At 36.2% G+C, this 14,850-nt stretch overlaps 1 protein-coding gene across 7 annotated transcripts in view; it reads left to right on the top strand.

Moving 5' to 3' along the window:
• LOC310637781 (ankyrin repeat and KH domain-containing protein 1-like) overlaps positions 1-14,850 on the top strand; it is a 112,884-nt gene that overhangs the window by 51,111 nt on the left and 46,923 nt on the right. For all 7 annotated transcript variants that reach the window (XM_083358324.1, XM_083358323.1, XM_083358320.1 and 4 more), the window contains exon 15: positions 4,274-5,020. In XM_083358324.1, coding sequence (XP_083214450.1) covers positions 4,274-5,020 — 747 coding nt within the window. The remainder of the gene's footprint in view (positions 1-4,273; positions 5,021-14,850) is intronic.

Genomic DNA, 14,850 nt, shown 5'->3' with positions numbered 1-14,850 from the left:
AGACATCCACGGATAATAGAACATTGTATATGTTCCACAGTTCCAACCAAAATTTTATCCTGGGTTTTTTAATTTTATTAGAAATTTGAAAGAAATAAAATGTTAATCATAAATAATAATGTAATGGGATAGAAGATGAAATGATGATGAGAGAAAGATATATACAAAAAACATGGAAATATCCCTTACCATAAGTTTTCAGTGGAACAAAATAATACATTTTTAAAGGTTGGTTTTTGAAAAGGTTGACCGTCATTGGGCTATTCCAGATAACTGGATTAGTAATTCAAGAATGTCTGCAACAAATAGCTGGCAAGATTTCTATAGTAACCTTTTATTTTAGATTTCTGCCAGGTGTTGATTGTAGTTTTGCTACAGTACTATATTTGAATTTTCTGCAAGTTGTGCAAACCTTCTTTCTGTTTGTTAATTTCTCATGTACTCCTTATCTGTATTGAAGAATTAGATGCTTATTCAATAATCAGCTGTATTGATTACTTTTCTGGATTATTGAAAGAATAGAGTTTTGAGGTATTTCTTTAGAAGTATATATAATTTCAGGTGTGAAATCAACTTTAGCAAAAGTACCTTCCTTTTTGTTTGGATTAGTTCATTATGCTGTATTGTGAAACTTTGCTGGAGATTTTTTTAAAAAATAGTTCCTTGGTGAATGAGAAGGCATTACTAAATAAATTATTACTAAAGTTCCACTATTTCTGTATTAAGTTTCCCAGTATTTTATATGGAGCATCAGGAAACCTCTGCAAGAGGTTCTCTGGAAAGGAGAGGAATCAAGCTGTACACAATCTGATTTCATTAGTAGGAAATTAGTCTCTTGGAAGTCAGGTTGTGGGAGGGAAAGAAGAAGTCTCATCGCCTTACTCTTCTCACTGACACTTTTTCAGCATTCTGAAAGAAGACACAAGCTGCATGGGGAAGAAAATTTAATGCATGTGAACCACTGCTATTTTAGGGGAAAAAATATTTACCCATTTTCAAGTTTCATAAACAAAGGATTAAACTTGAAGTGGTTGGAACTGAATTGTTTCTCTAGGTAGCATTATTAGATTTTGTTGTTGTAAATTAGCTTTTTAAAAGGTGAGATGTGAGTGACATTAGTCATTGTAAAGATTTTCCCTTTTTAGCAGGTAGACTCAAAGAAGAGATCTTGATTCCCCTTGAGTAGTTAGTTTTGCTTCAATAGATTTTTCTAAAGATTATACTGATTGTGAAAAATGTGTACTTTGTGTTCATAATTTTGACTTGAAATATCCAGTTGAATTAAAAGAGTTTTGGCAGCCCTGGTTAAATTGTATTTTTGGTTGATCCTTAAGTGAACAGAAATGGCACAATATTTACATGATAGAAAATGATTATTTTGCAAATTTGAATATATGCTTATGGTTTATGTGCAGTTGTTTGCAGATTCAGAGTAAAGGAGCAGTAAATACGAACTTTGCAGAAGTTTTGGCAGCCTTTTAGTTGATTCAGTGCTACTTCTTTTAAACTGCTGTAAAGTTATTAATAAGATCCCACAAGATAATTCACCCATTAGAGGAAGAAATTCTCTGAACCAAAATCTCCTCTAAGCAAGTGTGAAATGAAGATAAATTCCCCCTTGTTAAGACATAGAAGTGATACGGAATTATCAAAGTCAAAACCGCAATTTGAAAGAAAACTCTGCTAGAGCTGCCTGAAAATTGTTCAGATCTTCAAAAGAGAACTATAGACAGTTATAAACAAAGTGTTTGAAAGGTTAGTTGATATTGGAGTTGCTGTCCACAAAGCGGCTTTTCTTATACAACTCTTATGTGTATGGGAGAATTTTCAGGATACATTTGCTCTATCCTCGTGATAAAAGTAATAATCCAATGTTTTCAAAAGAAAGCAATGATATTCCTGAAGTATTTTCAGATAAAGTGTATGAAACAAAATTGAACTGCTCGGCTATAAGCATACACAATACATTTGGAGAGAAAAAAGGATGATAACTTAAACAAGGGGATGTCTCTATTTTGGTTTGAGGATGTGAAACAACCAGTGGCTTGGGAAATATTGCTAAGGGTGGCTAGAAGTTAATGTCCCACAGTCAGTGGGTAAAAAGCTTAAACTGTATATCGGCTGCATATTTCTTCAAGACTACAATCTGAAACCAGCCTTGAGGCATTTACAAGAAAAAAAGATAAAAAGTTTTGAAATAATCTTCACAGTCCTGGAACTTGAAAATATCGAAGGTTTGTGGGGAAATCCCAAAACATGCAGTATGTGCAAGGTGACTTAAGAATGCTCAGATTTCTGAGCTAGAAGATTTCTGCAACTGAAGAGAGAGAGAAATTCCAAAAGCAAGAATAAAAAGGGTTTTAGCTAACTACAGGATATGTTAAAAGGTGAAAGATTTATACAATCTGAAGAGAAACCAGAGTATATGGTTTTGCATATGTTTAGAATCTGTTACTACTGCAAGGTAAAAAAAAGGTAAAGGGGTCTCTCTATGGAGTTTACTCCACTAGTCGTTGCTGACTATAGTGGGTGGTACTCATCTCCATTTCAAGGCCATTGAGCCAGCGCTCTCCGAAGATATGTCTATGTACATGTGGCCAGCATGATGTCACAGAGTGCTGTTACCTTCCCACCGAAGGTAATCCCTATTTATTCATATTTGCATGCTTTTGAACTGCTAAGCTGGCAAGAGCTGGGGTGAGGACAGGAACTCACCGCGTCGCATGATGCTCGGGTCTCAAACCTAGGCTGTTGGCTTTACAGCTGACAAGCTCTGCCTCTTAACCACTGAGCCACTGCACCACCTTACTACTGCAAGAGGGTTTGTTAAAAAGAACTTGAGTGGTGGGATATCCAAACTATTTTGATTGCTCTGGTCACTATTTTCTTCTTTTGAATCTGTAAACAAATGCACATAAAGATATATAGTACAGTTTTAATATCAGAAACTTCAGCTATAATTTACATTCTAGGCAAACATCTATTTCAGTTTATCTTTTTACATTGCCAAGATCTTAGCCGGAAGAAAGAGTTAAGAGTTAAAAGTGATAATCGACATGTATAAAAATAGCCTGATTTAGTGAGATTCCATAGTTTGAGAACACAGTTGTTCAGTCTAATTGTGGTACAGCAAATCAGGAAATAGACTTTTTAAATCAAGAATATTACATTAAAAAAAGAATAGATTCATATAAAAGACAACTAGATAATTTCCCCCACAAAATAGCACATAAAAACAGGAAGAACCTCAGAAGTACCTAATAGTCTTAATTGAATATAATAAGGGTTTTAAGATTGTTTAGTTTATGATATTTACACTTAAAGGAAAACTCATGTAAGAACATGGCTATGGGCAAAGTTTCTATTAGCATTGTATAATTAGTATTATTTTTTAATATGAATTGTGTTGTGTTTTTTTTTGAAACATGGAATTCAGTAGCTAGACATTGATACAATTTTATATAACCTTGGAGCAGTGAAATCAAATGAAATACATATGTTTGTCTTGGAATACCTTGTATATAATAATATAATTTCTTGGACATGTATAAAGGTCCTCCTAAAATTCTTTGTTTACCCTACAAAATATTTGATCAATTATGAATATATTTTTTAAAATTTTGGATATTAACACCAAATGTATTCACTTGTGAAAAATATTTTTGAATTTGGACTTTTGCACAATAAAGCTCCTGTCCCAGAATGGCTTGTATTTGCATCCAGGTTGAAATGGCAGTAATTTGTTGTTAGATTAGGTCAGAGGTCTTCAAACTTGGCCCTTTTATGACTAGTGGACTTCAACTCCCAGAATTCCTCAGCCCAGGCACTCTGGCTGAGGAATTCTGGAATCCACAAGTCATAAAAGGGCCAAGTTTGAAGAGCCCTGGATTAGGTTGTATTGCATTTATAAATCTGCATAACTTTTCAAAAATAGTATATTGTTCTTGCATTTGTTTAGCACATCTCTTTAAAAAAGGTGGGTGGGAGTGAATATCTGAGTGTTGCAACTGTTTTGCGAGTTCAGTTTGAGTTTCCAAGTGTAGTAAATTATTTCCTGGTAACCTACATTTCAGACAGAATCTTCCTTTGAGTGTTAAAATTAAATCAGGTCCATATTTAAGCTCCCATTCAATGTTTTAATGTCTTTTCTGTTTCTGAGTAACGGCTTTTATCTACTTTATCTTAAAATGGTTAGATTTGGGTGGGAAAGGTTTGTGGGAGATATGGGTGCACTGCAGCATGGCATTTTTTCAAACGTTTTTCGTGTGCTTAGGTACATCCAAGCAGAAGTCAACTTCCCTTCAGGTAGCAGATCAGGAACTACTATCACCTTTTCACCCATACCAGCCTTTGGAATGTATAGTAGAAGAAACTGAAGGCAAACTCAATGAACTTGGACAGAGAATTAGTGCAATTGAAAAAGCACAACTTAAATCATTGGAGTTAATTCAAGGTGAACCTTTGAATAAAGATAAAATTGAAGAGCTCAAAAAGAACAGAGAAGAACAAGTACAAAAGAAAAAGAAAATACTGAAGGAGCTGCAGAAGGTGGAAAGGCAGTTGCAGATGAAAACACAGCAGCAATTTACCAAAGAATATTTGGAGACCAAAGGTCAGACAGAGGCTCCACTTTCTCAGCAGCAGCAGTGTCCACATACAGGTGTCCTCCCAGAACTGGAAGCAAATGAGGGCCTTCCTGGGGATAACCTTTCAGAGTTGTCACAGGTTGACAGTGTCCTGCGTAAAGATGAGCAACAACACTCTCCTTCATCTCCTGAGCAAACTGAGTTTGCCCCTCTTCAGCCTCTTGCAACACCACAGTGTAATTTTTCAAGTAACATAGGTTGTAATGGGACAGATTCTTTTGAACTTCAGAAAGTATTAGGTAATCAGCAAACTATAGGACAGCAGCAACCAATTGCTGGACATGTTCAGGGACTGTTAGTTCAAGAACCAGATGGATTAATGGTTGCCTCGCCAGCACAGACGCTTACCGACACTCTTGATGACCTGATAGCAGGTGGGTTAAGAAATGTACCTTTTCTTCAATAAATATGTGTGCTATTAGTTTCTTTTGTTCCCACTGTCTTTCACAAAGTTTTCTAGTTTTCCCTTACTGTTTTTACAGTTTTTCTTGGTTTTAATGTTGGCATTCAGTTGCATCCAACATTTTGGATTGTTTAATCAAAAGCAAAATACTAATGTTTTGCTTTATTGGATTTTTTTTTACTGCATTGATCCATTTGGGTTTCATTTCTGATACAATAACTATTATGGGAATCTTTTCAAGAAAGGATGTCAGTTTATAGAATTGTGCAAATACATATTTAGTTTATTTATGAGACGATGGTATTTTGGTGAATCTGACTGTAGGGGCTCTCTTCATGATCTCTAGATAGCGTTCTCAAGGTGACATTGATTCAGAGGAATTTTTAGTTGAATTATATGTCAATAGAACTCAATCTCTAATGACTTATTTATTTTTATGTAGCTGTAGAATGTCATAAACCTCTAATCAGTCATAAGATGGAATAGTTTTGAAAAGTATTCTCCACTAGTTAAAAGATATAGACCAAAGATACTTGGAACAAGGAGTGAGAACGGTTATATTTGGTAATAAATTTGGGCTTTACTTACTTATCCATTTTGCACTATTTGAATGCTGTCCCAATCATAGCTATCCCATCAAGCTAGTACCTCAAATTAGGGTATTTGAAAACAAATGATAGATCAGCTGCTAGAGGTAAATAGGCAGATGCTCTTTCTTACACACACACACACACACACACACACACACACACACACACACAAATTGTGCTGAATAGAATCAAAATAACTATTTGATTAGCATGTTTTCTCATAGTAGCCAACTAACATGAATGTGAAACTCCAAAGCAAGAGTAAACCCAATCCAAAAGTGGGTATTGCAAGACTTATTGCTTCCATTACTGATAGTTGATAGCTGTTTTATCTGGCTAGCAATTGATAGTTTTGTTCCCTATAAAATTGTTTAATCCTCTTAAAGCAGGGGTCCTCAACCCCTGGGCCGTGGACCAGTACCAGGCCATGGCATGCCAGCAACCGGTCCACACAAACAAGCAAAGCCCCATCCGTGGGATGCAGGCAGCACACAAAACCATGCACTTTCTGGTCCGTGGAAAAACCTCTCTCCACGGACCAATCCCTGGTGCCTAAAAGGTTGGGGACCTCTGTCTTAAAGGACACAACTTGTCGTCATTACTACATATTATGCTATCGAATGGTAGTGCATTGTGTGCTATGCAAAGAGAAATGTCATTTTATTTGTACTAAATTGATCATTCTTTTATCACTGGATGACTTTAGAAAGAGCTGATTCCTATTTCTTTGGTTGGCAGTAGTTTAATCAGCTGTCTGAGGTAGGAAGATGGTCTGTTGTTCACTCATTAAGGCTGCCCCCAGCTGCTTACTTTCATGCATTGGTAGAGGCACTGCCATTCTTGCTGATGGGTGGCTAGTCGTTCTAGAAAACTGTGACCTAAAGAAAATGAAAATAGCTGTTTCAGGAGATGGATTAGGAGGGCGATGGAGGGTTGGCTTTTAGCCTCGATTAGCTTTTATTTTTGGTCTGATTGATTTCACCTAATGATAGGGTTTATTCCAATTGGTTTTCTTAAACTATTGTATTTGTTAAGTGGTATTTCTGCAGGCGTGCTTTTTAATGATAAGCAATATTCCATATTTTGGGAGGTTTTGTAACTGAAAAATGAAATTAAAAATTTATTAAATAAATGAATTATCTTGGAACATGGAAAAAAATCAGGTATTATACTGACAGATGGATGATTTTTGTCATAATTCCTTACATGAAAATGCTTTCAGTGAATTCTGTTCTAATTTTATTTTTCTAACCAGCACAGACAGTCCTTGCTTAATGATGCTGATTGGGACCAGAAATTCTGTCGTTAAGCAGCATGGTTGTAAGGCAAAAACCATATGACTGCATCACTTAGTGATGGCAGTTCTGGCAGTTCCAATTGCCATCATTAAGTGAGGATCACAAGTAAAGATCACATGAGATTCTTGCTTAATGCATAGGTCATTAAGCAAGCATCTCATGTGACCTTGACTTGCCACTACTTGCCAGTTTTCACATTGACTTTGCTTGTCATAAACCTATAGGAAAGATCAAATCGCAATTCTCCAAATAATTAGAAAACCTTTAATTTGATAGATTTAATTTACCAAACCTATGTTGGCTTTTCTTCAGCAAGCTTTAAATCTTTAAACTACTTCCAGTGGTCTCTTTTTAGTATTATAACATGTTCAACAATTCTAAAACAATTAAATTTCAGATGAATTTTAATTGAACAGATTAGAAAACTAACTCTTATCCGTTGTCATTAATTTTGCAAGAACTGTTCAGATTTCCTCCCTTAAAATAATGATTTGGGCAATGGTTTCTTTTCTATTTCTTTCCAGCAAAAAGAATTTTAAACAGTTCTCTTTTTATCTATGTTATTTAAGGTTTACCCCTTTTTCTTCCTTTAATATTCAGTAAATTATTTGTTATTATTAAGTGTGGGTTAATGTGATGGAAAGTTAATAATTTAACTCCTAACCAAGTGCTTAAGAATTATAAAGGTGGCATCTAAAAATATAGGCAATTCCAAGCAGAGTAGTCACTTTGAAGAGAGACCAAAACTAGGGTGTTCAAGTCTGATAAATTCAATATTTCTAGATATCGAGAAAGTCCGTTAGGTATCACTTCGAGTGCTCCAGTCAAAATTAGTATATAGATTTTTTATCCCACATAATTCAACTTTGACTGGTCAAAAGTTGAAGATGAAAGATTAAATTCAGAATCATTGCTCTTGAGAGTTTGCTGACCAACGAATATCATGAACTGCAGGCAGGAGATTTTATCTTGTCATTGTAAATGGAATATGTGCCTACCCATATGAAATTCAGCATGGCTTCTCATAGTCTAGGATACTCTTCATTCTTCTTGATAAATTGGGAGACACTGAGGGATTGGAGCATCAAGTTTTTACCATTAAAACAGTGTTCTCATCAGAAAATAGAATTACTACATCCTCTTGGGCAAGGGCTGAAAATATTTATTAGTTAGAAAAAGATTTCTTCTCTTTGTCCTGGAGAGTAACAGTGAGAGCAGATATATAAAATGTAACTCCCTCTTCCCTGCAGCAACTTAACACCTTCTCCAGTATTTCAATAAAAAGTATGTCTCATTCGTTGTCAATAATGACATAAAAACTCATCATTCAGTCCTAATCAGCAGAAGTCTACTAAGAGCTCCCAGGTCCCAGCACCAAAAGGACTTGAGAGATGTATATATTTTAACCCTAATCAAATTAATCCATTTTGTAATCCAATTTATCACTTTATTTAAGAGATAAAGCAAAAGAAATATTTTTCCATTTATAAACAGATTTTTTAAAACCGAACATCATTCAGTCCCGGTCAAAATGAAATTCAATAGTTATGAGAAGATATAACATATTAACCAAGATTGATTGAATCAAATTCTTTGCTTATTTTTTTTGCTTTTTTAATCCCATCAAATAGTGTCCCCCAGTGATTTTTTTTATCTTTCTGTTTTTGTCTCCTCTCCAAAGCAGCTTCATTAGTTTAACACATCCCTCTGTAAATCCAAAATATCCACTCCTCTGTTTTATTATTGATATGTCCCCTTTAATTATATTCCATTTAATTAAGATATCAGCAGTTTTGTTTGTAAATCCATTGTGTCATCTTTTTCCACCAATCTTATATTCTAGTATTTTAAAATCCATTCTCAGATTCACAGCGTCTTTTTCCATTTATCTGGCATTTTTAAAACATACAAATCCACATTCAAATAAGCTTCACTCTCTTTTATTGAAATAAAATCTGTTGTTTTTCTATATCCTCTGTTACAGTATCAGACAATCTTGTAAGTAATTTCTGAGTACATTGTTCCCAAACAGACTTAATTTCTTCTGTCGTCAGACAGTATTGCCCCATTGAATTCATGTAATTCTTAGCTCTCTCTGATTCCCACTGGTCTACCTTCATGGTCTCTTACCAACTGTTTATCTTCCAATCAGCAAAGTTTTCCCACAAGAGGATTTCTTACAATTAATGTAAAAATGAAGGCAAATATACATGTCCCACCGGAACCAGGACCGTTTTAATTTTAAAATCTTCAGATACTTTTTATAAAGGGTTAAAACACCCACAGGAAATGTTCTATCAAGTCCCTTTAGCCTCAGAACCAAAATTCTCAGAATCAACGTCCCTTTTGCTGTTTTCCAAAAGTTTTTTTTTCTTTTTTAATCCTTAAACCTACATAAAATTTATTTATTTATTTATTTACTTAAATTTATATGCCGCCCTTCTCCCTAAGGACTCAGGGCGGCTCACAACAATAAGAATTAAAAAAGGACAAACATAGAATGAAAATTTAAAAAGAATTAAACTAGTAAATACAATGATAACATGACAATTTAAAACCCAGTAAAACCTAATTAACATACATAGTCAGTCCAGACCCGCTTGTTGAAACAACCAAGTCTTCAGGTCACGGCGGAAGGACCAAAGGTCAGGGGCCGTCCGCAGCTCCAGAGGTAGTTCGTTCCAAAGGGTAAGTGCAACCACAGAGAAGGCTCTCCCCCTGGGAGCCGCCAGCCGGCATTGAGGAGGCCGATTGTGTGGGAGCGAACGGGGCGATGGGAGGTTGACAATGGCAGCAGGTGGTCTCGCAAATACCCCGGGCCTAAGCCATGTAGGGCTTTAAAAGGTTATTACCAGCACCTTAAAACGCACTCGGAGAGCAACCGGAATCCAATGCTCCCATAAGCACCCGAGCGGCCGCACCAGACCTCCGATCCTTCCGTCGCGGGTTGAAGACCCATTTATTTGAACTAGCGGGTCTGGCCTGATGGGGGTACATGGGTTTTTTATATAGGCTTGTTTTATTATTGGTTTTAACTTGGGCATTGATTTAATTGTTTTTTAATGTTTGTATTGTTATTTATATTTATGCCCTGTGAACCGCCCTGAGTCCCCTTGGGAGAAGGGCGGTATAAAAACCTCAATAAATTAAATTAAATTAAAATTTTTATTTTTATTTTTTTTAATCCCATTTATATCCCGCCCTTCTCCGAAGACTCAGGGCGGCTTACAATCTAAGCACAAATCAATGTGCTTAGCAATAGCCTTCATTCTATGTATATGCCTGCTTATTTTGTACCAGTTGAAGCTTCCAAGTGCTTTCCAAGGGCAGCCCCATGTAAAGAGCATTGCAGTAATCCAGACGGGAAGTGATGAGGGCATGAGCAACTGTGCATAGGGCATCTCGGTCCAAGAAGGGGCGCAAGGAGATTCTCCAGTATAACAAGCCTTGCCCTTCCAAAGTTCTGAACATCTAGAAAAACCATAATAAGCAGCTTCCTAAAGTAGTTAAGGGTGGGAAGGGTGAACCCAGTGTCTCTTTAAAGGTGCCGAACTGCAGCTTAGGCAATGATTTTCCCTCAGTTTTCAGAGTTGTCAAACATCTGGAAATCACTATTTGCAGTCTCTTCACAGAGAAATTGTGTAGGAAGCAAAGTTCTCAAGAGAGGAGTTCCAGGGTTCACCAGTTCCTCATCTGAAAGTGGAGTCATGTTCCAAATGAGGAGCTCCCCCATTAGGAAGCATACCATTGATGGAAAAAGTTATAATTTCATTTCCCAAAATACATTTCTTACAGAATGTCATATCCCAATTCCTCAAAATGAAGCCCTCCTTCCATGAGACGGTAATATTCTGTAAGTCTCACAACTTGTCTTTGTTGGGACGTAACACCCGAGATTCTGGATAATATGCAGAATAGGTCTTAGATCCATGCTTACTTTTATAGTAGATTTTGCTTAGAGTATTCATTTAGCAAGGCAAATTGTATGCTAGGAGAAGACATGGTAAATGACCCAATTTTAAAGTTTAAAGGGATATTGAGGGCAAAATGAGTCTTGTAAGATTTAAAGTACACAATTTGCTCATTTAAAATCTCCAGCCTATTATAGTTGAGCCAACTTTGAGGTTTACCCATTTTGGGAGTGTGGCCCCCTTAATATGATGAAAGTGGGTCACTGGTCTATGAAATAGGAAAAATGACTCCCACCGCATCGGCCCTGATTAGTGATTCACACAAGGCTATTCAGTCCTTTTCTACTTTTTTTCTTTAATTATACTAGAAAGCAATAAAGGGGTGAGTATCAAAATTTCTCACTGGATATAGCCACCTTTGTGGTCTCTGCATGTAAGATATTTGCAGGGCCTTTATTACAACAGGAAGGACATTGCTAGAGATCTGTTATGTGCTGCATGGTGTTATGCTGTGACAAAATTAAAAGTTTTACTGGTAGTCCTCAATTTATGACCATTACAGAGCCTGGCCATTAGAGTTGTAAGTTGTGACAGTTAACGTGATCACCTCACTTAGTGACCACATTCCCTGCTCTCCCCATTGCAGTTTTCAGGCTTTCTAAATGCTGAAAGTATGGCTGCTAAATGTAACTCCTTTACTTTTTCTTTCAATACTCCTAATCTGGGAGTATTGAAATAAAAAGTTGTCTCCATACGCCAGATAGTTGAGTCAGCAGGGATATTGTTATAAGAGCCTTATAGTAACAGCTGTTCAGGAACAGTTTTGTGAACAGAAATAGCCCATTTGTTTGCAAAACTTAATATGTAATAGCAAATTTATTTTTACACCTAATATTTACTGTTTTCATGTTAGTGTCAATTTGGGAAGCCAATATTAAATTAACTAACATAATTCAGCTTTATACCTGGTTCTTACTTTTCCAAAGTATATGTTTGTTACCATTCCCTTTGTTCAAATCCCTTGTCAGACTTCAGTTTGAGGGACAACCTACATAAGATGCAGTCACCTATATTCCTTAATGGAGAATATGGAAATAATTCCACAAGAAAGAGTAAAATCCATCCGGCATCTCCAAAGTGTTTGGGAAAGGGCTGCAGATTTCCCATTTCCTGAAGTGCAGTGAAAGAAAATAAAAGAGATGATACAATGAAACCATACTATTAGGAAAACAGTTGTAACATAGCCTATATGCATTCTCATTATTTGAACAAGATGGGTTGGGAAGAATTCATAAGACAATAGATTAAGGAAAATAGTATGGAAGGCTTTAGTGGTACGTAAGCAAGTATCAAGCAGTCTTTTGTGACTCAATTTTCGGATGGATAGATATTAACAATCGTAATTCTCTTAATAGATTTTTATTCAAAACCTTGTTAAAATAGCTCAGTTTCTTAAGTCTTCTTAAGAAACACGAGTATTCAAAAATAACTTGATTTAGGGATTTCAATTTTAAGATATTTTTACTTATTTTGAAATCAAATATGTGATACTCAACTTACTGAATTCTTAAGTTCAGTGGCATAAAACTCACAAATAGCTATCAGTTACACTTTTATGTTTGTCCTGTTACTACTGTTGTCAGCCAACATTATGACCTTTATTTGAATCTTTGCATATGCATTAGAAACAAAAGACATTCCTGTTACACTCTTATAACAAATCAGGTGTGCTGTAACAGCAAATTTAATAAATAACATTTTGCTACAAACTAAATGAGTTCAGTCATATGTGTTGTAAACAAAGGTGTATCATTTAGCATTTTATGTAAACTAAGCTATTATGCTTTAATTCAGTAAGCCATTGCGAAACAAGCTGTGTTATAAAACAATGTGGGACCTAGATATTAACCTGCATTTTTTTTCACATTATACAAGAAAAACTTGGTTTGTCAGTGGTGGTAAAAAAATAATAATCAGGAGTCTGATAACATCTTTTCCAAGTAACAAATGAATAAATTTTAATAAAAAAATATTAATTGGAAAAAGTGCTAACAGACTCCTGATTTTTCCACACTAGGTGCATGACTTGAGGCATAAATTCTCTTAGCCAAACCCACTTCACATAGTTGTTATGGGGAAAATAGAAAGTAGGAGTATTGTGTATGGTTGCCACACTGAGTTACGAATAAAAAAGGCAGAAAATAATAAAGGTAGTTCTTACTTAGGAACTGCCTCTTTTAGTGAACATTCACAGATATCATGGTGATTAAAAGGTAATTTTGTGACCAATCCTTACATTTACAACTTTTGCAGGTCATAAATTGAAGTAAGGTCATAAGTATAGTTGTGGTATATAGAAGTAACTGCTTCGCTGAATCGCTGGTCCAAATTGTGGCTGCTAAACAAGGACCACCTATAAAGAATAAGAATTAATAGCACTTATTAATAATTATCTCTTTTAATTAGCTAACTGATCTTCCTTCTGTTAATTCAAGAATGTAATGCTTTTAATCAGTGATTGAAGAAAAAAATGTCTTTGACTTCTTAAAAAGATTTGCTCTTGATCTCTATTTTAATACATTTCTAATACCGACTTGGACACAAGAGATTACCTATAAAAAGTCTTTAGTAGAGAGTTTATAGTTGAATTGCAGTGACATTTATTGCTTTTTTTCTCATGCATTCCACCATACTCCAGTTGTGTTTTAGTAATACAGAATTTTGTGTCATATTTTGAAAGAATATTTTCATAACTTTTGAGAGGAAGCAATGGATAAGCAATTAACACTTTTGCTTTATTGTGATTATTATTATACTAAGTTAAAATAATTCAGGATAATAGTTTCATCTAATTCAAATCCAAAAATGTGAACTATAAAAATGTCTGCCTAAATGAACATTATTTAAGAAATGAAGCAAACACTTTGTGAGGAAATCTGCTCTGGCTTTATAACCATTTAGATATAAGCAGAAATTTTTAATTTAAATACAGGTAGTCTTTGATTTACGACTCTTCCTGCTATGACCCAGGTCGCCTAGGCAAATGCAGGCTTCAATAAAGTCCTTTATTGCTCTACTGTCCCAAGACAAATGGCCCTACAACAGCCAGTAAAACTCCACCCCAGACTTTCCTGAAGGCAGCCACCCACCCACAGTCAGTACAACACAGTCCCACAAACTAAAGCAACTGTTTGAAAGTTACACAGTGGTCCTGAACAAAGGGACTTAATACTAGTGCCCGAAGTTATAATTGTTATGGCTCCTTTGCACCCATGTGATTGCAGCCCCATGACCACGTCATCACCATTTGTAGTTTACCCTGCCAGCTTCCCCCAAAAGGTCAATGGAGAAGTTGGAGGGAAGATTGCAAGCTGCTGCTGCTTGCTGAGAGAACTTTCTCGTATTCCTTGGGACTGGCTAAAAAAGCTCCATGCTGAAATCCAAGCAGCACTTCTGGCAGGAGTGATTTCAGCCAACCCCCGAGACGAGAGGACTCCCTCTCATCTCTGGCTGAAAAAGCTCCATGAAATCCATCTCTGCAGGCCGTTTGAAGTCAGACCCCCCCCCCCCAGAGATAGGAGACAATTGTCTCATTTCTGGGGGCTGACTGAAAAAGCTCCATGTCAAAATCCAAACAATCTCCTGAAAATCTTTCCTCCTGAAATTCCTGCTTAGAATTTGCCATGGACCTTTTTCAGCCCAAGAGCAGAGGGGCTTGCCTGTCTGTCCACTCTGGGGCTGGAAATCCTGTCAGCAAGTGAGCGAAACGGCAACGGTAAGTGGGGCCTTTTGCTTCATGAGCCTGAGCAGCTTGAACTGGCAGGCCAGGTGGCAAAGTGAGGCTTCCGTCGCCGGCTGTGGCTTTGCACCGCACTGCAGCACCCGCAACTCGCCTGTCCCGACTTGATCCTTTAGGCAAGTAAAACGTTCAGCTCCATTTGTAGTGAAAGGTACAGTTGCAAGAAAAAGTATGTGAACCCTTTGGGATTATGTAGTTTTTTG

The sequence above is a fragment of the Vipera ursinii genome (assembly GCF_947247035.1).
Source record: "Vipera ursinii genome assembly, chromosome: 3".
NCBI classification, from domain to species: domain Eukaryota; kingdom Metazoa; phylum Chordata; class Lepidosauria; order Squamata; family Viperidae; genus Vipera; species Vipera ursinii.
The sequence above is the reverse complement of the archived record's forward strand: the minus strand, read 5'-3'. Positions and strand labels throughout refer to the sequence as shown.